This window comes from Rhinichthys klamathensis, unplaced genomic scaffold (genome assembly GCF_029890125.1).
Source record: "Rhinichthys klamathensis goyatoka isolate OS25496 unplaced genomic scaffold, OSU_Roscu_1.1 h1tg000004l_1, whole genome shotgun sequence".
Taxonomy (NCBI): domain Eukaryota; kingdom Metazoa; phylum Chordata; class Actinopteri; order Cypriniformes; family Leuciscidae; genus Rhinichthys; species Rhinichthys klamathensis.
The window spans coordinates 1,700,747-1,726,571 of record NW_026606557.1 but is presented as its reverse complement, the minus strand read 5'-3'; the positions used below and the strand labels follow the sequence as shown (position 1 = coordinate 1,726,571).

Sequence of the window (25,825 nt, the reverse complement as noted above, 5' to 3'; positions counted from 1 at the left end):
TCTAGATTTAAAAAAAGCTTTTGATACAGTAAGCCATAAGTCTATATTTGATTCCTCAAAACTCTTTGGTTTGGTTTCGGGCAATATTTCATAAAAAGTGTAAAAACTATATGTACTATGGTAATAATAGCTCTATTAAACTTGCTAACGGAACATCTCCAGATCTGAAATAAACCGAGGCGTCGACAAGGCCGCCCAATTTCTGCATTCCTTTTTTTAGTTTAGCTCAAGTGTTGAGTAATATGATAGACCAACACCGCTTTAAAGGAATTGAAATTCATGAAAGACAAATTAAAATATCGCAACTTGCTGATGACACGACAATCTCTCTTGGTGATAGTTCTGAGGGACCTTTGGCTCTGAATATGATTAATAATTTCTCAAAATTCTCTGGATTGATTTTAAATTTGTCTAAATGTGAGATCTTACAACTTAAAAACAACAGCCTATCCACTGTGTGTAACATTCCTGTTAAAAGTATGGTGGCCTATTTGGGAATTAAAATCTCTAACCACTGATATAATGGTCAACTCTAATTTCAGACCTGTTATTGAAAAAACACAAAAGAAATATAACTCATGGTTAACAAGAGATCTTTCTATTCGAGGGAGAACTCTATTGAGTGGCAGAAGGTCTTTCGAGAGCAGCGTATACCTTTTCTCTTCACTTCGTTCCCCGAAGGATAAAAAAAAATCATACAAGTATATTAAAAAAGACTTGGGGAATTACACAGTGTCCTTATATAACTGATAAACTTCCAATTGCTTTGGTCAATTATCACAAACACACATTACTGTTCTGGTCACTGTTGTACAAACACAATGTTTTATATGGAGCAATGGTATATAATTCATAATAAGAAGTCATTGTACATGGAGAATTGGGTTCGGCACAATATTTTAATTGTAAACCAGCTTATTGACAAGAATAAGCAATTTTACACATAACCACATTTTATTTCAAAATATGGTTTATTTGTAAATAAAAAAATAATTTAACAACGTAATGAAGGCTATCTAATGGCATAATAATCTTAACCAAATTCCCAGACGTAGATATTAATAATACAACCTTGCAAAATCTCAACTTGTTGTAAATGATCTCTTCTTATTTGATAAAGGTTTTAATAACAATTTTATAAGAAATTCTGTATGTCGGATCCAGTCCTCCATGTAAATCAAAATGGCTTAAACCTTATTGTATATCTTGGCACAGCATTTGGACATTACCCTATAAATATGTTACTTCTAATTATTTAAAAGAAGTAATGTACAAAATTATTTTTTTGTTTTCCTGTAAATGCAGCCATTAGTAGAAATAATATTCATATTTATGATAAATGTACTTTTTGTAACACATCACTTGAAGATATTGAACATTTATTTCAATTTATTTACATCAATAAAAATGAATGAGATTTTCATCAAAACAGTTTGAGAAAAGCACACACACACACACACACACACACACTGATCTTACTGTCTCTGTGAGGATTTGATACACACATTTATTCTGTTTTATTTCAGTGAAGTTCATCAGTATTAATGTAATGAAGAGGAAATAAGAGTCTCTATAACATCTCACTGTCACTGATTTATCGTGCGGCTCAAAGTATTATGGGTAAAATCTCTCTATATCTGTTCTGAAACATCAACACAGTTTCACTGATCCAGAATAAACCCTAAACCCAGGATAGAGCGGCTGAGTGAATGTGGTCTGGACTGTGTGGATGAGGCTCATTGTGTCAGAGACGCTGTAGAAGGACAGAGTTCCTGCACTGTGATCCACACACACTCCTATTCTTCTGCTGATGGACTTTACAGGGAGAGGAGTGCGTTTCTTATTGTGCCAGAATGTGTAACTGGAGGAAGAGCAGTCCAAACTCCAGGACTGATCATTACCTCCAAACAAACACTCATCACCCGATCCCTTCCTGCTGATGCTCTTATATGACACTGATATAAACACACCATCATCTCCAGTCCACTCAATCTCCCAGTAACAGCGTCCACACACACTCTCTCTACACAACACCTGAGACCAACACTCAAATCTGTCTGGATGATCAGGATACGGCTGCTCTGTGCCAGTGTAAGTAATAACTCTGTTCCTCTTAGACAGACTGAGGAGTTTATTCACTGTGTTCAGATCCAGAGTGAGCTGATGGGAATCTGATGGAGAGAAAACACATCAGAAACAGGAATTATGAATCTGTCTGATCTTTTAATGTCTCTGAACTCTTCATGAATCAATGTTCAGTGTATCATCAGTGTCTCAGTACAGATGACCAAATATCCTGAGCAAATCATCATTTACATGATCAATTATAAAACTCTTCTATCATGATTTATTTCTCCTTCTACAGGAAGAACATGAACACATTCAGTGAGTTTTTCTGCTTGTTTTCTAGTGACTCACATTGTAGGAAGTCGTTCCTGGTCTTGGGATTCATGTTGGTGAAAGTGACTGTGGAAATAAACAGACATGAACAGTGTGAAGAGAAATGACAAGATAAAATACATTCATTTCTGAGACATTTCTAATATAATGCTGTATGATATTAGATGATGGACTCATTTCTGAGAGCTGATGAATAATCTCCAGGGGCTTCATTTATAAAACACACACATCGGATTGATCCGTTCATCCGATTGTTCAGATTTGGGATGTTTCTCACACGTCTGTATAAACGAGGCGCAGGACTTTACCTCCGTCTGAGATCTTCTTGATCTCCTCTTTGCAGAAATCCTCCAGTTTGTCTCTCAGCTGACGGACAGATTCTCTCATGCCATCAAAAGAGGAGAGAGAACCGAAGGGAACGTCGGGTTCGTCTGTAGATTCAGGAGGTGCTGAGAGAGACTGGAAACTCTACAGAAAACAGAAATCAAAACTCATCATCTCCACACTTCAGCCAATAACCTGCACTATATCAGATCTGTGCGGCTCTTGTAGACTTGACTTCTCTTCAGTGACTCGCTTCAATCCAGCACTTTCTTCTCATATTCATCATTTAATGCTACAAACTCTAGTATTTGACACTTAGTAATTATATAATTGAAATATATGAGCAGATCGAATGCAATGCTTTCAGACACTTAATTATTTTTCAATTATTTTTAAAATTATAATTAAAATAATTATTTTAATTAAATTAATGTTGTATAGTCTAAATTTATATTAAATGCAATTAGCTAATATTTAGAGAGCTTTTTGACCAACTTAAGTATTTAAGTATCTGTACATGTATTTTCATAATTACTTCTATTGACTTTGAAATATGGTTAGTTATTGCTGAATGAACTGAAACACAATTATGATAAACTAAAATATACTCAATGTAATTTCTATTGAAAATTGTTTGTTTAATTTTAAATATAATATTGAATAACACACTAGAGTTTTAAATATAATCAAGTACTTTACATGTGCTTTAGTAGTTAACACATCAAAATAAGTGCACTTCTTTAAAGCATGACAAAAGATTATTAAAAAATAATGACATTGTTACAAAGTGCAATTTTTAAAAAGTCTACTTAAAGTGTATTAAGAAAAGAGTTGTCACATGAACACTCTTTAGTTAATTTTAATTTCGTTTTCACTTGTTTTGTTCTCATTTGTCTTCTAGGTTACTCATTATCCTCTTGTTTGTTACCATAGTTACTCATCATCCTCTTGTTTGTTACTAGTTACTCATTATCCTCTTGTTTGTTACTATAGTTACTCATTATCCTCTTGTTTGTTACTATAGTTACTCATTATCCTCTTGTGTGTTACCATAGTTACTCATTATCCTCTTGTTTGTTACTATAGTTACTCATTATCCTCTTGTTTGTTACTATAGTTACTCATTATCCTCTTGTTTGTTACCATAGTTACTCATTATCCTCTTGTTTGTTACTATAGTTACTCATTATCCTCTTGTTTGTTACTATAGTTACTCATTATCCTCTTGTTTGTTAACATAGTTACTCATTATCCTCTTGTTTGTTACTATAGTTACTCATTAGTTCCCTCTTTGTTTCACCTGCACTGTAAAACAAATCCAAATTTTACAGAAAATACCTGTGATTTTTTGACGATCATTTTCTTTAGGTATTTCTTTAGTTATTTTAGGTATTGTGACATTAAAGACTAATTCCATTAATTATTTAAGTATTTAGTATTTAACATTTTTTATACAGAAAATTTACTGTATTTTTTATTCAGTATTTTTCTCTGTTTTCTTAAATTACATAAAAATGTATGTAAAATTACAAATATAATCTGTAATGAAACAGTAACAAAACAGTTAAATGATAAAACGGTCAAATGACTGAGAGCCCCCAAAAAACCTGTTACATTAAAGTAAATCATCCTAAATTAAATAAACTGAAAAACACTGTTATTTTACAGATACTGCCTGAATTATCACGATCATATTCCTTCATTGTAAAAAAAAACATTTTTTTTATTTTTTAAATGTTCAAATGACTGGCAAAACAAAAACCATAAAATGAAAGTAAAATATGCTAATTTAAATAAAGTGCAAAAAACTTTAACAGAAATTTGATGTCACCATGATTGAGATCAGTGTTTGCTTTAGTTGGGCTCTTTACTCTTGAGTTTTTAACATTAGTTTTTTTCCCTGGCTGCTTTAAATGTGTTTATGATACACATTTGTTATGATAATAAATGCAGAAGAAAATCTCATCAGATGATGTTGGTCACGTGTTGGTGATGTTCTAGTCATCATATGATGTCCTGATTCACTGATATAACTTTGAGTCAAATCTCTGAATATATTAGCTGAGGTTACATAATTTATAGAGATTTTAGTTTTATGCAAAGTGTATGATTATTGTCATATTTTTTCATATGACCCGTGTAATATTGTGGCATCAGTATTATAACAATCTGATATTCTGAAATATATAAGTTATACAGAAAATATTTTGATATGTTTTTTTAGGAATACAGAGACATCAAGAATCAAAATATGAATCTCAACAATTGTGACAATCAACAAAGCTTTTTTGTGACTTTATTAGTTTGTTTTGTGACGAGTTCAGAGTTGATCAGATTTTGTTTCATTGTCACCATTGTTGCGATTCATACGCTGATTCTTGATGTCTGAGTGAGTCTATGTGATCCTGTCAAAACATTTCCAGTATCTGACTTCATAAAATCTATCTGAGTATCACAGCACTGATATTATATATTATCAGATATTAGACTTCAGGTGGTATCAATAAATCAGGACACTATGATGTAGTCATTGTATCATCAGTGAAAGTGACCAAGATCATCTGATCTGAGTTTCTCTTCCTACATTTACAAATATGTATCAGAGACACACAGTTAAAGCAGCGCGAGAGAAATTGAAGGGTCAAGAGCCCAACTAAACACTGATCACCATAATGGTGACATCAAACTTGATTATTTTCAATAAAACATCAACTTCTAAACCTCTGTTAATTCTCAATGTTAGTATGAGATTGTAATACGTGAAGATGCTGAGATCTTGAGAGATCTGTTAGTGTTTGTGTGTTTTGTGGGTCACTATTGAGCTGAAGAGTCGGGCCAGGATGAGCAGAGAAACACTGATGTTATGCTGATATTGCTTTATTTAACTGACAGTAACTGTGTAGTTGCAGATGTAGTGACGTATAGTCACACTAAATCATGCATGTAGTTACAGTAACTGCAAGAGATTCACTTTTTACAGTTAATGTGTTTTTTAGAAGAATTCAGGAAATATATGTGAAATAACTGTTTCTGTTAAAAAGTTTAATGAAGATATCTGCAAAAAATCGTATGCACTTATTTAAATTAGGATATTTTACATTCATTTTATGGTTTTTGTACGGCAGCCATTGCTGACAGTCCTTTGACTGTTTTTTATGGGTTTTTTTTATCATAATAATTCAGAAAATATCTGTAAAATAACAGTGTTTTTCTGTAAAACATTTAAGGAAAATCTCTGGCAAAGTTTTTTGCACTTTATTTAAATTAGGATATTTTACTTTATTTTTACGGTTTTTGTTTGGCCTTAGCTGACAGTCATTGACTGTTTTTTAAAGATTTTATTTTCTATCATATGTAACTTTTGACTGGTTAGTGACACTGAAACTTCACAAGGACTCTTAAGGATCTCAAGGTCAGGTTTTGTTTGGCTTTTATAAGCATTGCTAATATACAGCCTTACTTCCTGTCTGGATATTGATACCGTCAAGTTCACTGATTTCATCAAGAAGCATTAGTTAATATTTAATGGTCAATTTCCCAGGGCTTTGTAAGTGCGTCTCTTTAAACAGAAGATGATCAGATGAGCGTCTGACTGATGATTATATGACACAACACAACACTCGACTGAATCTGACTGAATTCCTGACAACATCTCAGTCAACGGCTCATTCTGCTCTCATGAAATGTTTCTCTGTCATAGCAGGATCTTGCTCAAGTCCACTATGATCCTGTTCTCCTAGATCTCTGTTACCTGCAGGAACTGGATGTGATCTTGTGTGTGTGAAAGCTGCTCCAGCTCAGCGTCTCTCCTCCTCAGATCATTGATCTCCTGCTCCAGTCGCTCCAGTCGTCCTTCAGCTCGACTCACTGCAGTCTTTTCCTGATCTCTGATCCGCTGTGTGACCTCAGAGCGGCTTCTCTCAATGGAGCGGATGATCTCAGTGAAGATCCTCTCACTGTCCTCCACTGCTGTCTGTGCAGAGCGCTGTTACACACACATCACAATCACACAGTGGCTTCAGCAGGACTGACAGAGTCCAAACTGAGACGTCTCACACTTCTCTTCTTCTCCAGACTCACCTTATGAGACTTCACAGCCTCTCTCAGATGCTGAAGATCTTTCTGTCTCTGCTGGATTCTCTGACGGATCTTCATCTGCGTCTCCTTCAGCTGTTTCTGGAGGACAAACCAATGACAGCAAATGACACATAAAACTACTGTCATACAAACATTAAAGTTACATGAATCCAGAATTGGTGGAGGTTAAAGATCTTGCATGGTAAGTTTTTACTGTCTGGTTCAAACCACAGATTCATGGTTTCCTGAAATGAATGTCAGCAGTATTTCATCAGTAACTAGTTTTATATCATTAGTATCATCATTTACTCTTCCTCAAGTCGCTCCAAACTTGTATGACTTTCTCTCTATTGTGAGACACAACAGAAGATATTCAGAAGAATGTCTCATATATTTTAGTTTATATATTGAAAGTCAATGGAACAAAAAAGTTTCAAGCTCCAAAAAAGAGAAAAATCATAAAAGTAATCTAAACAACTAGTGGTTAAAGAAAGGAGTACGCTTAATAAAATATGGTGACACGTCAATAACATCAAACCTCATTGGTTCTTTCACGTCACAGTCACATGACTAAACACCATGATGTCATGACACAAACACCAGTGAAGTTTAATGTTCCCTTTCGAAGGGAACTCAACAATAAGTCATCGACGTTATGGGGAACGCCTCAGGCGTGACAGGTGTCTGAAATCACTATCAAATCACGTCAATCACATTGACCGGCGACAGCCCGTGAATCATTAACGTGAATGATTAACGTGCGACCTGGAAGTATATAAGGGCGCCTTGCAAACATGACAAATCATCTCATCGTCTTCAGGGACTGTTTGTATGAAACGCTATTCAAACTTACGTCAGAAAAAGGTAAGAGAAATGAAACGCACAGCAAAGGCGGATTGTTTTCGTAAGTGTGCCGACCCGTGTCCGAGGTTTCTGACACCGGCTGACACACATGAGCTGTGCGTTTTTTGTTTGGGAGAAGAGCACGCACGGGAGGTTCTCGAGGGAACCTCTTAAAATGCTCCGCTCTCGTCTGGCCCTCTTCTCGAGTGAAGGGGGCTCAGCATCTGTTCCTCGTGGTGCAGGTCCCGCTCGTGAGGCAGAGCGGCGACTTTCATCATGGGGTTCTCAGATGGAGCTCGTCGATCGCCTTGAGAGGTCTGTAAACCTCTCAGATGATTCGACGGCTGACGAGAGCGAACTGCAGGTCGATGATGGGGAAGATTACTCACCGACTGTACCTGCAGTTGCGGCTCTTCCGGACGCGCAGGAGATGCTTGGGGAGGTTTATGATCAGGAAGATCTTGAACCTCCTCAGCCACTCTGCCCCATGTATGCTGAGCTAATGGATGTTATGGAGCGCGCTGCTGACAGGCTGCAGTTGCCTTGGCAGCGCGCTAGAGGAGGGGCCGCTCGCGGAAGGCTCGATGATCAGTTTCTCCCCGGCCATACACCACCAGCTCGGGTGAGCCTTCCATTCCTTCCTGATCTGCACATGGAGATCGAGAAGGCATGGAAGAACCCATACTCTGCCCGTATTCACCAACATCAGCGGGCCAGTTTCGCTGATGTTGAGGGGATCGGAGAGCATGGGTATGTGTCAATGCCGCCCATTGACGTTCGCGAACTATCTCGTGTCTGGGCGGGCAGCGACACTAAAAGCTCCAACCCTGCCATCCAAACCGCTGAAAACAACGGCTCGTTTGAATGGCAGAGCATACACGGCAGCAGGTCAGGCCGGGGCTGCACTTCATACCATGGCGGTGTTACAGGCGTACCAGGCCGACCTGCTGAGGGATCTCGACCAGGGGGCAGGGTTGTCCCCTGAGGCGGTGGCTGAGCTGCGCCGCACCACAGATCTGGCTCTCCGGGCTACCAAGCAAACCGCTGCCGCGATCGGTCGGTCGATGGCGGCGATGGTGGCCACGGAGAGGCATCTGTGGCTAAATCTAGCTGGCATTGGGGAGAAAGAAAAAACCTTTCTCCTCGATTCGCCAGTTTCGCCTTCCGAACTCTTTGGCACCTCTGTAGAAGCGGTGGTGGGGAAGTTCAGGGAGGCGAAGGCGCGCTCAGCAGCATTTAAGACATGTATACCGCTGAGATCCGCGTCCGCACCCAGGCAGGCAGGAGAGCCTGGCCCTTCACAGTCTGAGGACCGTAGGCAGGGCCAGCGAGCCAGTGTCGCCTCTCGTGCGCCCCCTCCCTCAAGGAGCAGGTCGCAGAGGAGGCGTGACTCCCGCAACAGAAGAGATTTGGGGGAGGTTATCCAGAACAAACGCTCACAGCGTCGGTGATGGATAACCTCCCCGGAGGGTCAAGATCTGCCCTCTCTCTTCTGACCCCCAGGCGTTCATTACATCAGGCCTGGGGATGGGCCTATGATGAGAACTATGTTCTGATGGCCCACCTGGGCCTGGTTGGTGGAAACGCCCCTTTCAGGCGTGTAGAGTGGCGGTTCCCAGGCTCATAAAGAACTTCTGGCGAGTCTTCACTTTGCACGCCGCAGGTGAGCTGCTGGTCTTTTCAAAGAGTATATTTTTTGTGATAAAAAAATAACATATTTCTCTTTACAGACTTCGTTCCCTGTATAAAGAGTTATGGGGTCATGTCAAGGTAATAAGGTAAGAGAACTTTATTGGATTATTAGGGCCCTGAAGTTCCCCGTTGGGTGGCCAGAACGATAACTACGTTAGCCTTCGGGCTGTTAGCCACCTCAGGGTAGAGTAGTTGGTCTCTCTCTTAGAAATTTTTACTTAGAGTATTGACTGACGCTAGAGCTTCAGATAGATCTTAAGTCCGGCCCACGGGACCGTTTGACTTTCCTGAGTATTTCGCCCCTTGAGCTCTGTTGGGTTTTCATTAGGCTGAGCGATTCTGCAGCCTCTTGTATCGAATAAAACAGACTTTATTCCTTATTAGGCTGTGGTTCCTCCGAGCCCTCAGATAGATCTATGCTTGCAGGCTGGCCCTCACCAGGGCCGCCTCTGTAGCTGGCCTAGGCTGTGCCAGGGATATTAGAGGCGTTCTGCTAAAATTAGCATTTCTTCCTCTGACCCTTCACTTTGTGAATGTAGGGTTTTGGCATCCCTGTATAATCAGCCTCCTCCCATGGGAGTCGTTAGGCCAAGGCCCGCCCCCTTCTCTGCATTCTGGGGTGACTAGAGTAATGCAGCGTGGTGCAGAGGATGAATTATAAGGACATGGTAGGCCTCAGTTAGGCCTCCGTGGTATATAAATCCTTTTGAGCAGGGTTAGGCCGTCTTTCGCTTCACGAAGTAGACTGGGTTTCCTGCCCGACCCTGCCGTGCAGAACTGGCCTACGGATTTAGGCCGCCAGTGTAGGCTTCAATAATACCTTGCTGAGCTACTGCTCAGGCTGTGGGTAGTAGGTGGTTGGCTTTCATTCAAGCCCCACTCCCCTAGGTTGGGCACAGATGTTTTTCTGTTACCCCTAGAGCCGCTGGCAGGCCCGCACCCTAGTAAACTCAGGGTGAGGTGTGAGTATTCCCCTGTGATTCAGGGTAGGTCTGAGCATTTCACTCCCAGTTCTGTTTTTATCCTACCTCGCACTACTATGGCTCGGGTCGAGTATGAAGTAAGCCTTCACTTCTTCTTTGGTCAAAGTTCGCTCCCCTGAAGCCAGAGCATTGCCCTGTGCTGACGCCCATGCATAGATGGTAGGCCCCTGACTAACTGGGGCCTCCACTGAGGCAGAGTGGCGTATGTTGTACTCCCCTTGTTCTAAGGGTATTAGCTCTCTATGCTGAGTACACTGCCATGGGCAATGTGATTAGGCACCAGGATGCTGTAGGCGCTGTGTAAACAGCTTATCTGCCAACGAAGGCTGCGCCATTAGGTAGTAGGCCTCAGCAGGCCTCCTTGTATGAGCAGCCCCCATGAGGGCGCTATAGGCCACTTCTCGAGAGAAATGGTTGGCCTTGGTGGTTCGGGCAGTTGACTCACCGGTGGGTAGTAGGCCTTAAACAGGCCTCCTCGGAGGTGAGTCCCAACGTTGTGGGACATACTTTATAGCTACTGCAGGTAGCTAGCCGTACTAGGCCTCCTGTGGGTGGGCCCAATAGTTACGTTGGTGTAGTATGGTTCCCAACAGTGTTCCTTTGTAGCAGAATTGACTTGCTATCAGCTAGTAGGCCCAACCAGGCCTCCCTGATAGGCGAGTCCCCAGCTGGCTGGCCTTAGCAGGCCGCCTTGGAACTGTCACCCGGACTCAGCTACCAGTTGCTATCAGGTGGTAGGCCCCTCAGGCCTCCCTGAAGGTGAATTCCCATTTAAGATGGTTATCAGGTAGTAGGCCTCACCAGGCCTCCCTGGAGACAAGCCCAAGGACAGACAACTGGACAGCTAGCCAGACTTTCTATCGGGTAGCAGAAAAAGCTCCCAGATATTATGGCTGTCAGGTAGTAGGCCTCACCAGGCCTCCCTGAAGACGAGTTCCCACATGCTGTGATTATCAGGTAGTAGGCCTCACCAGGCCTCCCTGAGGGTGAGTTCCCCACGTACTATCGTTATCGGGTAGTAGGTCTCTCTAGGCCTCCCTGTAGGTGACCACATACTGTTGCTATCAGGTAGTAGGCCTCACCAGGCCTCCTTGTGAGTGGTTCCCTAGCGGTGCTGGGTTCAGGAAGCTAGTGGCCTCTTGCTATCATTTCAGCTGGCCTTATCAGGCAGCTGCTGAAGGCGAGCCTGCGCCCTGGCTCGACTGAAGTGTTCATTCTCTGCTGCTGGTTCCCTCTCGGAACCTCTTTCCTGCCTACAGCCTGGTTTTGCCTACCAGGGGGACCATATGCTCCCCTCATTGAGGGTCACTGTGAGCACGCGGACTCCTGAGTCTGGTCAGACGGTCGTAGGCCTCTCGTGAGGCCTCCCAGTTAGATCAGTCCTTAGGCCTTCACAGGCCTCCTCAGTGTTTTGAAACACAGACACTGGGTTGATCCGTGGATCGTGTAGAGAAACTCCCCTCGCTAGCAAGGGTTGGAAAGCACTATGCTGAGTCATACTCTCCGGGATATCCCGTCTCTAAGATCCGGGCCGAGTGGTTCACTGCCAGCTTCGCAGTCCCTCGGGTTGGATGCCTTACCTAAAGGCATGTGTCCAGAGGCTCTGTCTTCGGACGGACAGGAAGTGGCCAGACTAAGAGTCTATGCTCTGACGTCAGGTCAGGCCTTCCTGGTGGCACTTCGGGGTGAGCACGTTCCCCTGAATAGTGACTGGCTGGGGTTCCTTCGGGTTCCCTAGCCACATTCCCTAGAAGGGACCCCTTCTAATTGAAGTTGTGGTCCTAGGCCTTTGAGCAGGCCCAGGTAGGCCTTTCATTTAACTATGTTTATGGAGGTTTTCCTGTGTGGCTTATAGCTTAGGCTATGACCGTAGGGAATGCTGTCACTGACAGCCCAGTATAACCTGACGGTGAGTGGTTCTAGCGTTTCATTTGAAATTGCTGGTTCTGACAGTTGTCACACTCAAAAAAATGCTTGGTTGTTTCTGTAAACAAATTGTTGGGTTGATTGTGCTGGGTCAAAATGCTGGGTTGTTTGGGGCACTGTAAACACATTATTGGGTTGCTCATGCTGGGTAAAATGAGTTGTAAGGGGGTAATTCACAAATAAACAGCTGGTTGGGTTATTTTGACCCAGCAACCGGTTTATTCTTTGCGGAACTTTCTGGATTCTTCACTTCTGACTCGAGGAGGACTTCACTCGGAGGTCGGAGCAGGCAGTGTTTTATGGTAAGTTATTTTTAACATTAATAATTTCACTGTTCAGCATACAGTCTTTGATATGGAAGTGCGAGGGGTAGGCTATAACGTATTTATTCTGTAAAACATTAGTAACAGCTAGCCGGTTAGATTTTTTGACAAAATGCCACGTTGTAAACCAGCTATATCAGCAGCCTTAATGAAATATGTAGTTTAAATTGTAATTTCATCACGTAAATATCGTATTTATTGTGGACGTTTAGTAATTAAAAGTGAGGAAAGCGTTTTGAATGAACCCGTGCACGCGCAGTATGTTTATGTCCCTATAGGGCTCGTACGTAAAAACTGCGGGAAAAAAGTCTAGTCTGTGTGGAAAGTCTGCTGGCACATTTAAGAAATTCTCGTCAGAAGAAGCGACGGGGGTAAGTTCCAGCACAGTCTGCGTGTTTCTTCTGTAATGTCTATGTCGGAACCAGGATCGTTTTTACCCAAAAAAATCAAATAATAACTGTATGACGTCTGACGTGCAATCTTTACAAACGGCGACTGAGGCAATGAGAAATAAATCGATTTCATATTAAGCATGTTCTCGCCCTGAACCCATTATAAGTTGTTAGGACCTGAGGTAGGCCTACTAAGAATAGTTTAGTAACGTTACTACTAAGACAGTGGTCATGGATCAAGTGTGCGCGATGTTTGAGGCCAATAAATAGTTTTTGCTATTGTCACAACAGCGCCATTTTAAACACCAGGGCAGAAAAGTCAGAAATGCTACTTTAGAAATATGAATTGTTATATACAGCATACTATTTAAATAATAATGCAACTTTATGTATTATGCTCATATTGTTTAGCTGCTGGCTTTGAAGGTCCTGCAAACTCTGCTTCCCCCATCCATCTAACGTTACAGGAGAGGAGGAAAGGGCTTCAGACCCACCACAGAGGCTCAGAGGTCCTTGACATGCAACCTGTAAGTTTGATATGCTTGATAACTATGAAATTAATTTAGGTTTAGAATATTTAAAGGTGCAATCTCTGTTTGCAACATAAAATTGCATTTTTTTTTAAATAGATTTTTGTTAATTTTTAAAGCTGCAGTCCATAACTTTTTTTGTGTTCAAAATTTACAAAATGTTTATAATGAGCGAGTACATCATGAATCCATTTTCCAAATCGTGTTTTTGTCTTATCCTGAATCCCAGACTATTTTAGACTGCTAATTGTCTATTTAGATGTGTAAATATACATTTTGTTTGTTTTTCACATTTGGCCATATTTGGTAATGTTTGCAATAAAAAAAATATAAATACTTTCACAAAAAACGTGCATGTCAGTTATATTGCAACACTCTAAGTGATTGTGTGTAATCAACAGTTGGGGACCAACATGGATGAATATTTACAAAATGACTGGAGCATCAGGGATGTGATGAGGGGGACACGTCAGACCGTTGCCATTGTTCCAGGCCACGTCATCGAGACCGAGTCTTTGCTGGAGGCTGGTGATCTTTGTTTCAAAGTTTTATTTTGTTTTTCATGTTAAATACACGAAGCAGTGAATCAAATTAATGGAAAAGAATCGTCCTCTGTCAAATGTGAGGAAAACCCTGTGATATTTAGTCGCATTGTAAATGTTTGTAGCTATTCTTAATAAATCAACACATCTTAATAAATGAAATCATAATCGTATAAGAGTTCAAATTAGTTTCTTATTGACTTTTAAAGGTGCATTGTGTAATACTGTATTTAGGAGGATCTGTTAACAGAAATGCAATATCATACATAACTATGTTTTCAGTGGTGTATAAAGACCTTACTTAATGAACCGTTATGTTTTTTTTACCTTAGAATGAGTATACATTGTATAATTGTAATAAAATTGAAATCACATATACAGTGCACTGTAAAAAATAAAATCGTAAAAAAACGGTCAATGACTGGCAGCTACGGCTGCCAAACAAAAACCGTAAAAATAAAGTAAAATATCCTAATTTAAATTGAGAGCAAAAAACTTTTCCAAACTTTGTCCTTAAATGTTTTACAGAAAAACACTGTTATTTTACAGTTATTTCCTGGATTATTATGAACAAATACCTTCACTGTGAAAAAAAGGTAAAATGACTGTCAGCAATGGCTGCCATACAAAAACCATAAAATGAATGTAAAATATCCTAATTTAAATAATAAATACTAATGCAGAAATCTTCATTAAGCTTTTGAACAGAAACACTGTTCTTTCACATATATATATATATATATATATATTTACTGAATTTTTACTAAAAAACATATTCACTGTAAAAAGTAAATATCTTGCTATAAACTACACACATGATTTACTGAGTATATGTCATCAGCAACTACACAGTTACTGTCTGTTAAATAAAGCAACACACAACATTTCATCAGTGTTTCTCTGCTCATCCTGGACTGAAGCTCAGGCTCTACTCTTCAACACAATGGTGACACACAAAACACACCATACAGAAACACTTTACATCCCAACAGAACATTAAACACTAACAGATCTCTCAAGATCTCAGCATCTTCACTTATTACAATCCAGACTTCTTTCATACTAACATTCCTATTGAGAAATAACAGAGGTTTAGAAGTTGATATTTTATTGAAAATAATAAAGTTTGATGTCACCATGATAGAGGTCAGTGTTTGCTTTAGTTGGGCTCTTGACCCTTCATATATTAACATTAGTTTTTCACTTAACTGTGCATGTCTTTGATGCATATTTGTTATTGTAGGAAATCAAGAGAAACTCAGATCAGATGATGTTGGTCACTTAATAGTGATAATATTCATCAAGCAGTTGTCTGCTGTATTGATACCACCTGATTGGTATGACTTTTTAATGACTGAAGAAGTTGTAAAATGTTAATTGTTAATTTAGAATGCCAGTATTGCTATAGAAGATCCTACAATGCTTTGATATAAGATTTTATGAAGTCATTATGCAAAAAATGTTTTGACAGGATCATACAGACTCACTCAGGCATCAAGAATTAGCGTATGAATCTCAACAATGGTGACAATGAAAAAAAATTCTGACCTATTATAAAGTCACAAAAAGGCTTTGTTGATTGTCACCATTGTTGAGATTCATATGTTGATTCTTGATGTCTCCATACTCCTAACAAAATAAGCCAACTCAAAAAAAATTATGTAGAATATATCATTTTTTTAATTTGAGATTGTATTAATACTAATCCCACAATATTTCAACAAATCATGTGAAAAAAAGTATAACTTAGTATAACACTAAAGTTCATCTATATATAATGTATTCACAGCCAAAAGAGATTTGACTGTCATATCAATGAATCAGATCATCATATGATGACTATAAAAGCATCAATAAATGACCAAGATCATCTTATATTTTCTCTTGCAATTATTGCCATAATAAATGTGCATCAAAACACAATTAAAGCAACCAGAGAAAAAGTAATGTTGAAACTCAAGAGTCATGAGCCCAACTAAAGCAAACACTGATCTCAATCATGGTGACATCACATTTCGATTAAAGTTTTTTACACTTTATTTAAATTAGGATATTTTACTTTAATTATATGGTTTTTGTTTGGCAGCCGTAGCTGCCAGTCATTTGACCCTTTTTTTACGATTTTTTTACAATGAAGGTATATGATCATAATAATGCAGGAAATACCTGTGAAATAACAGTGTTTTTTGTTTTATTTGAATTAGAAGATTTTACTTTAATTTTATGGTTTTTGTTTGGCAGCCGTAGCTGCCAGTCATTTGACCCTTTTTTTACGATTTTTTTACAATGAAGGTATATGATCATAATAATGCAGGAAATACCTGTGAAATAACAGTGTTTTTTTGTTTTATTTGAATTAGAAGATTTTACTTTAATTTTATGGTTTTTGTTTGGCAGCCGTAGCTGCCAGTCATTTGACCCTTTTTTTACGATTTTTTTTTCCACTGAAGGTATATGATTGTTATTTTACAGGTATATCCTGAATTATCACAGTGTTTTTCAGTATATTTAATTTAGGACTTTTTACTTTAATGTTACAGTTTTTTGGGGGCTGCCAGTCATTTGACCGTTTTATCATTTAACTGTTTTGTTACTGTTTAATTACAGATTATATTTGTAATTTTACATACATTTTTATGTAATTTAAGAAAACAGAAAAAATACTGTATGAAAAATACAATCAATTTCCTGTATAAAAAATGTGAATTACTGCAATTTGTCATTAATGTCACAATACCTAAAATAACAGCTGAATTTTTATTTTACAGATATTATTTGTAATTTTACAGTGTTTTGAGTACAATTTAAAATGAAAGAAAATGATCGTCAAAAAATCACAGTTATTTTCTGTAAAATTAGGATTTTTTTTTACAGTGTGGCCTCTCTGGTTTATTGTATTATAGAGACAATCATTATTTTACATTAGTACGGTAATATAAAAAAATATTTGTTACTAATTTTAATAAGGCAATGATACAGGAAATAACCCAGCACGTGAGTAAGACTTAACCCAGCAAGATGGTCAATTTCACCCACTGGTTGGGTCAAATGAATGACCCAACAATATGGGTTAAATGGACAAACCCAGCACTTGGGTCAAACCAACCCAGCGCGTGTTCTGTCCTATAGTGACCCAGCGGCGTGGTTAAGGTTGGGTTATTTTTTAACCCTGCATTTTTTAGAGTGCACTGCCTGAGGGCATGCACTCCCCTCAGCATGGCGGAGTGGGTATTTCGTTCCCCATAACGTCGATGACGTATTGTTGAGTTCCCTTCGAAAGGGAACGTCTCAGGTTACGAATGTAACCTTTGTTCCCTGAGAACAGGGAACGAGACAATACGTCTCCCTGCCATGCCTCGGGGCTTGCCTGCCGTACAGTCCCTTCAGACGATAAGGTGATTTGTCATGTTTGCAAGGCGCCCTTATATACTTCCAGGTCGCACGTTAATCATTCACGTTAATGATTCACGGGCTGTCGCCGGTCAATGTGATTGACGTGATTTGATAGTGATTTCAGACACCTGTCACGGCTGAGGCGTTCCCCATAACGTCGATGACGTATTGTCTCGTTCCCTGTTCTCAGGGAACAAAGGTTACATTCGTAACCTGAGACGTTTCTGATGTATTTTAATTATACACGTATTCCGTTATGTTATTTTATGTTTGTTTTTTATTTCTTAATGTGTGAATCGAATGATCTTTAATATCTTTGATATGAATGTTACCTTTAATGTTCCTCACATCTTATGATGCTTTGGAATCATTTAGAATATTATATAACTATGTTTAACAGAATAACATTTTTATCTGTATATGTATAATTCTGGAAAAAAATATGTTTTTGATGTCATCATATTTGATTTGGGCTCCACATACATGAGTTTATAAATGATTCAATGTGATTTGATTTGTGAATAAAAATTTGGCTCTTTTATGAAGAATATAATTGTGAAGTAAGTGTGAACTGAACGTAATGTTTTCAAACACGTATTTGCATGTTAATTGCTATTAAATGAAAATATAGTATAGTTTAAATGTAAATTTAAAGCAATTAGCTGAACTTAAGAGTGACTTTTTGATACTTAAGTGGGATTTAAGTATATAATGTAATTTCATAATTCTATTGAGAAATTTTAAACATGATTAAAATATACTTTGAAGTGAAACTTTTAATTTTACATTATAAAAAGTGTACTTTATAAAGTGTACTTATGAAACAGTCATGAAAGTTGATTCTCTTTAAATGCACTTAAGTGGCCTTTCATTTCATTAATATTTTATTATCTGCAAGTACACTTTTTTTAAACATATTTTAATTTGAAGTACACTACACTTAAGCGTACTTCTTTTTTAACCACTAATTGTTTAGATTACTTTTATGCTTTTTCTATTTTTGGAGCTTGAAACTTTAATTTTTCCATTGACTTTCAATGTATAAACTAAAATATATAGACAATAGACAATCTTCAAATTATCATCTTTTACATTCCACAGAAGAAACTCAGTCAAACCGGTTTGGACCAACATGAGTAAATGAGTGAGTAAATAAAGACACTTTCATTTCTGCGTGATCAATCTCTCTCAGCTCATACCTGTTTCTCTGTCCTCTGTGCTGCAGTTGATACAGTGTTGTGGTTTTTATGTTCATACTCTTTACACCACACACAGATGCACTGTTGATCAGTAATACAGTACATTTCTAGCTCTTTATCATGTTTACGGCAGATCATGTCCTGCAGTCGTCCAGTGGCTTCAATCACTTTGTGTGGCTTACGAGAGTGATATTCCTCATGACGGTCAAAATGAGTTTGACAGTAAGACTCCTGACACACCAGACAGGACTTGACAGCTTTGTGTTTTCTTCCAGTACAGACGTCACACTCCACGTCTCCAGCTCCAGCGTAACAGTCAGCAGGAAGTTTAGTCTTCTTTAGTTTCTCCACCAGTTCAGCCAGAATGGTGTTTTTAGCTAAAGCAGGTCTTGGACTGAAGGTCTGTCTGCACTGAGGGCAGCTGTAGACGCTCTTCTCATCCTCCTGATCCCAGCAGTCTGTAATACAGATCTTACAGTAACTGTGTCCACAGGCAATGGCAACTGGATCCTTCAGGAGATCCAGACACACTGAACACATGAACTCATCCTGAGAAAATCTGGCTTCTGCCATTTTACCGCATGAATACAGAGACACAAACACACAACAGCTCAACAAAACTTGAGTTTCTGTTTCCTTGAACTGAGGAGTTGAAATGGTTTCCTGCTTGTGTGTTTGAGTGACGTGTGTAAAACAGGAGTGTGTGTAAAGCAGCTTCCTCATTCCTGGTGAAGGAGAGTCCCTTTACTGCTGTGTTTATGTGTCCTAGAGTCAAACACATCGTAATGACGAGTTCTGAGCACATGAATAAATCAATACCGTAAATTCCACATTTTATACATTCTGAACTGTATTTATAATACCTTGTACCTTGTATTTGTCTTGTTTTTTGTTGCATTTGTTGCATTGCACTTGTCTGTAATTGAACTAAATAAAAAGGTAATTTTTATCAGAGGTAATCAAAAGTAAGTGAGTTTTATTGTACTATGATTTTATATTTACATTTCCTTTTTCTTTTCTTTTTTAATTCGAACTTTATAACAAAAAATATAATAAATGTGAATAAAAAATATATGAATTTGGGTCACAAAAGTGCATAAAATGTGTTTCTACTTTATGTAGTATGTAATGTATGTATGTTTGCATGTGTGCCCAAAGAGGGCTAAACTGCTAGCAAAGTACTGTGCTCTGTCTGCTATTATAGGCTGCCATATATGGCAGAGACGGTGTTACTTGTACCCATAACAACTGAATGACATGATGTTTTATTAACAAAGTTCGGGAGAAGCCCGTTCAGATAATTAATGTAATCGTTATGGGAGGAGCTCATCCAGTCAACTCAATTAACATCAAGAGGAATATATTCAGCAGTGTTTACCGCTGTTCTATGGCAGTTTTCCAGCATCCCTCCACCACCCCATCTCCTCACTTATAGTCCTATCCCAAACCTGGGATGGGGGGGGTACTCTGGGCCGAATCCCGAGCTCGGAGCCTCCCCTCGGACAGCATGCCACATACACATATCCTTTACTCTATCTAATTAGTGTGAACTTGGGAAATGCTTAATATTGTGATGATCCGCTGTATGCCACTGGTCCATAATTTTGTAATTTTAAAGCCTTTCTCCATTATCAACAGTTACATTTCCTTCTTATACCCTGAGCAAAGCATTGTTAAACATGAGTGGGATACCAACATTGTAACCGACCAACAGAAAACCAAAAGATGAGGCGAATGGGTGGAGATCAAGAATCAAGAGGGGGAGAAGAACATTAACATATTCTCCTCAATGCATGTTTAACCAATAGTACCTAGACTGTACATTAGGATACTTTAATATCTCTATTAAGTTCACCACCATTCATTTCAGTGTATAAGCTGTCAGATGAGACCAACCATGGCATAGTTACATGTTAGAACACACTGGTAAATAAACAGTATGTGGTTGAAAGCATATGTCCTGTGAAGCAAATGGTACAGACGTGTCATTTTCTGGAACCAGACTGAAGAGTTAGGAACCGGAGAGTCACTGGTTTCAAAGGACGAGACCTGACAGTGAGCTGTAAACTGACTGGGGTTTATATGCAGAGCTGGCGTGGTAAGTGAAGTGATGAAGGTGCAGGTGTGGTAAATCAGAACTCTGGTGATTGCGATCGGGACCAGGTGTGTTGGGTTGAAGCTGGCTGGGGTGTGTCGTTGGGTGAATCCGTGACAATACTGAGATATAATTTAAGTTTTCTTATTGTGGAAAAAGCATTTTCTGTGATTGACCAGATTTTAGCAATAACAAAGATAACTGATGGATCCTTTATGATAATACGTTATGGTACAACTACAGTGCAATGCAAATAGTAAATATAACATAAAGTGAGAAGTAATAGTAAATAGTTTAGTCAATAAAATAAACAAATATTATACAGCAAATAAAATAGTAATGATTAGTATAATTATATAATATCATAAGTACAATAATACAATCATAAAAATATTGATAATAGCATAGTTTATTAATAATACTATAAATATAGCAATAGAATAAGAAATATCAATTACAGAATATACACAATAAAAAATAAGTTAAATAGTGACTTTAATATTTAACTCTTTTTGTTAAATTTCAGTTTTATTGATCAGTAATAGCCATTATAACAGAAGTAGCTTCAGTCAAACATACAGCAGGATACAACATTAAAATAGCCTAAATATAAAGTTATGAAACTTCACTTTGCCCTCAGCCAAAACGATTTACCAGGGAACCATTTATAGATCAATGAGACCAAAAATCGGCCGTTAGATATACACAAGACGAATTATATCTCATGTTTAACCACTAGACTAGAGACATCAGAGCCAGCGGCAAACGTCGGAAGCACTGGCCGAGGTACGGCTGTTCCAGGCGGGGTAGACGAGCGCTGAGCCCTGGTGATAGTATCTTACAACTCCGAAAACGTCAGATCAAATTTTTAAATAGGCGCTATCTTTATAAACAAACCACATATTTGAGCTTTAAACAACTACATTGTCGACTGAAAAACTATTTAAACTACATTTCGTGACACAATAACAGTAGTATTTTTAAATTTAACCTCTGAACGTTACTATTACTAATTAAATCATGACCAAATACAACCAAAAACAAACGTTCAGTCTTGCTTGTGAAAGGTAATTCCTCGAAAGCTGTTTTCAATTGTGTGGCGATGTGAACAGCCCTAAGCAGCGCACAAAACATGCATTTTTCTCAATTCCCGGTATGAGAGGTATGGGAAAGTTGCCATCCCCAATATGGCGGCGCCGATGACGTACGCTCCAGCGGCCAATAGGGCGTCTATGTATTTATTATGTCGATGGTCTCAAGTCCGCACAAGTCACCTCTCGATGCATCCTCGGTAAACGGGGCGGATCAAGAACACATCCGGGGATTTGAACTGGACTTGGCTAGATGTGAACTTTGAATTGGAACAGTACTTGGGCAGTGACTGATGACGTTTCACAAGTCCATAAGAACACAAGTACAGACAAGAACGCATATTGAGAAACGGCCCTTGTTACCTACCATCATATAAGCCTCACTCACATCACAAACAGTGCGAAGTCTCGTTTCCTCTGTGAACATTCTGAGCGTTATTCCTGTATTCTGACTGCCTGTGTTTGACCTCCCCTGACTTGATCCTCCCATTTTCTGCTGCCTGCCTCTCGACCCTCTGCTTCATCCCTGGATTTACTTCTTCTCGCTGCCAGCCCTGACCCTCCGCCTGGATTTGACAAGTGTGAGCCTGTTCTGTTGTTGATCTTGCCAGTGCCTGACCCCTTTTCCTATTTGACTACTCTCCTTTAATAAACGTTGCAAATGGACCTGAGTGAGGTCCACACAAATGCGCACTGAGTCATTTTTGGTTGGCACTGGGACCATACCTGAGCACCATTTAGTTGGCTCTTCAACTCTACTGATTACTCCCATGGACTCCATTTTTTCCAGTTCCTGTTTCACTTTTCCCAACAAAGGAATGGGGACACGTCTTGGTGTGGCCAGGGAAAAGGGAACAGCGTCAGGTTTTAGCTTAATAGTATAAGGTTGCTGCATTAACCCCAAACCCTGACACAGCTTTGGGTATTTCTCATTTAACACTTTCATGTCTATGCTATCTGCTCTAGACACAAGGTTTAGCTTGACACTTGCTGGCCTGCTCAACAGCGCTATGTGCAAATCTTTGATAACATATACATATACGTTTTATACATACGTTTTATACATATACATATACATATACGCAAAGGTGCATATACGCACCTTTGCACAATGTTTCTCTGCACATACCCAATACATTGAGAGGAGTGCGCCCAGGTCCAAACAATGGTCTGTTTGGTTTGCATAACTCTGCCACATTGTGATTTATACTGTAGTACATCTGGGCTGGGATAACTGAAACATCCGCTCCAGTGTCTATCTTAAATCTGACTTTGTGGTTTCTGATGGTAAGATCTGCATACCAAGGATCTGAACCTGCGTCCACAGAACCAAGGAACATGGGTGTGTCATTATATTCCTCTGTTTCTATCACATGCATGGATTTAACAGGCTTACACACCTTACTGTAATGTCCTCTTTTACCACAAGTGTGACAGGTCTCATCTTTTGCTGGACATTGAACTTTAGCATGTGCAGGTGTTTTACCACATCTGTAGCAGGATCTCTCATTTGGTGTTTTGGACTTTGTTGAGTATTTTGGTTGACTTGGAGACTTGTATTTTGGATACTGTTGTTTTGGATGCTGTTGTTTTCTATATTTCACTGACACAGCATCTATTTCCGTGTTGCTTTCACCGCTGATGTCATTTTGTTGCCTTTTTATGACTTCTGACTGCCGGGCTTGATTTACTGCCTTCTCCAGCGTCAAATCCTTGTCCATTTGTAATCTCTCAGCTAAGCTAGTGTCTCTGAGTCCCACGACGAGGCAATCTCTTATTAACTCATCGTGCAGTGCCCTGTAGTTGCAGTTTTCCGCCAAAGCATAAAGCAAACGAGTCAACAATCTCATTAGCTAGCTGCGCTCTTTGATTAAACCGGGCTCTTTCGTAGATAATGTTTTTCCTGGGCACGAAATATATGTCCAAAGTGTCTCTTACCGCTTGGTACTGTTGTCTCTGCACGTCCCAGCCAGCACAGCCATGTGGGGCCCACATGGGTTTGACGTGGGCTATCTAACTGGGACCCAGCCAGTTTTGCTCCCGGTTTCCATGTAGGCCCCACATGGGTTTGCCCAGATGAAATGAACACTGCTCAGTGTGCACACTACAGGCTGTTAAATGTAACACTGATCAGTGTTGGAGTTAATGAGATCATTAAGTGATTGAATATGATTGAGCATTATTGAACACACCTAAAGCAGAATCACTGAAGGAGAAAATTGTAAGCCACCGTTATGGCGATCATTGTTTGCTTTAGTTGGGCTCTTGACCCTTATATTATTAACTTTAGATTTTGTTTGGCTGTTGTTTCTGACTTATAACTGCCAGATAAAAAAAAAAAAAAAAAAAGTGATGTAATGGTGTTGGTTATATTATGACAGTCATCGTTTGAACCTTATGTTTAGTGATTTATGCTGTTGCTTATAGCGTAACTGTGATTCTGCATAAATTTCCAGAATTTTAGATATAATATAAAGGATTTCTTAAAAGTTATTTTAAAAAAAATCTTTCTTTTAGGCACACACAGACGTCAAGATTCAGTCAATGCATCTCAACAATGGTGACGAGCAGAATATTCAACTAGGAAAAGTAAATTACATAGACAATTCAGATCATAATTTATTCATACCGCAATGCATGATGGGAGCCATTAATGAGTTGTGATTGGTGGCAGCCACTGCAACATGCATTATTATTGTTACCATTGTTGAGATTCACAGACTGATTATTGATGTGTTTCTAAATAATTTTATTTGAAAGTGTTTTGATCAGAACAATGTTGAATGAAATATTTTGGATAAAAAAAATACTGATAATCATTTGCTGTATAATCACAAAGCTGTTGCTAACAAGTTAAACCAGATCATCTCAATAAGTTTCATTTTTCAGATCACAGCATGATTATGTTCAAACCATGACTGTCATAATATAACCAACACCATTACATGACTTTTTTTTTTGTTCATCTGGCAGTTATAAGTCAGAAACAACAGCCAAACAAAATCTAAAGTTAATAATATAAGGGTCAAGAGCCCAACTAAAGCAAACAATGATCGCCATAACGGTGGCTAACAATTTTCTCCTTCAGTGATTCTGCTTTAGGTGTGTTCAATAATGCTCAATCATATTCAATCACTTAATTATCTCATTAACTCCAACACTGATCAGTGTTACATTTAACAGCCTGTAGTGTGCACACTGAGCAGTGTTCATTTTATCTGGGCAAACCCATGTGGGGCCTACATGGAAACCGGGAGCAAAACTGTCTGGGTCCCAGTTAGATAGCCCACGTCAAACCCATGTGGGCCCCACATGGCTGTGCTGGCTGGGGTCCGATAAAGCTTGACCTCGAAGAATGTCGTCCGCTTCATCCCCCATACAGTAGATGAGCGTGTTTACCTGGTTAGCCTCAGAGCTAAGTTGCAGATTGCTGGCTAGACGGAATCTTTCAAATCTCCGTATCCACTTCTCCCATTGCTGAGGCTTAGAAAAATCAAACGCTTCGGGAGGCTGAATGGTGAATGTGGCGTTCGGGGTTGGATTAGCGTTAGCATTATTGCCGCTGTTTACTTGTAGCTGGGGCTGTAGCATGCGAGGCTGCGTATGCGGTGCGCTAGCTCCCGCTTCCTCTGTATCCGACATCTTTTTCTCCAGATAAAGTCTTTTTCACTCCCAGAACAGCTTACTTTCACTCCCCGGCGATTAAGCTCTTACTGCCGCCCGACTTCTGACACCATGTCGTATTATTGGGCATAGATTCAAGCGACACATTGTAGAGCAACTGAACAGCATTTATTCATGCATCATTCCAAACTCACATTCCCCACATGAACCCCCGAGCACCTAGTAGTTCTGGTACTTCCTCTTAGACGCTTCATAATAAAACCCCCTTTCATAATAAAACCCATTACTCCACAGTTATATATTTGGATGTATTGTGAGTTAATAAACGTAACTGGTTGTGTACACTTGGCACATAAAATCTAAATATTGATTAATCGATCGATATAGCCCT

General features: G+C 39.2%; 1 protein-coding gene across 1 annotated transcript; it reads right to left on the bottom strand.

Annotated features, from left to right (window-relative positions):
- Positions 1-1,487: 1,487 nt before the first annotated feature.
- Positions 1,488-19,309, bottom strand: LOC130085184 (tripartite motif-containing protein 16-like protein). The gene is made up of 6 exons (XM_056250797.1): positions 18,625-19,309; positions 6,805-6,900; positions 6,476-6,709; positions 2,709-2,868; positions 2,419-2,466; positions 1,488-2,171 (listed from the first exon to the last, which is right to left on the bottom strand). Exons 1-6 carry the CDS (start codon positions 19,195-19,197, stop codon positions 1,651-1,653), a joined length of 1,632 nt encoding a protein of 543 aa, XP_056106772.1. The 5' UTR covers positions 19,198-19,309; the 3' UTR covers positions 1,488-1,650.
- Between the last annotated feature and the right edge of the window lie 6,516 nt (positions 19,310-25,825).

Excerpts from the sequence above, each read along its gene's own strand:
- LOC130085184 (XM_056250797.1), bottom strand. The coding sequence starts at position 19,197 with ATGGCAGAAGCCAGATTTTCTCAGGATGAGTTCATGTGTTCAGTGTGT. Across the intron at positions 2,467-2,708 it reads CAAGAAGATCTCAGACGGAG|TCACTTTCACCAACATGAAT; the intron begins GTAAAGTCCTGC and ends TTATTTCCACAG. Across the intron at positions 2,172-2,418 it reads CAGGAACGACTTCCTACAAT|ATTCCCATCAGCTCACTCTG; the intron begins GTGAGTCACTAG and ends TCTCTCCATCAG.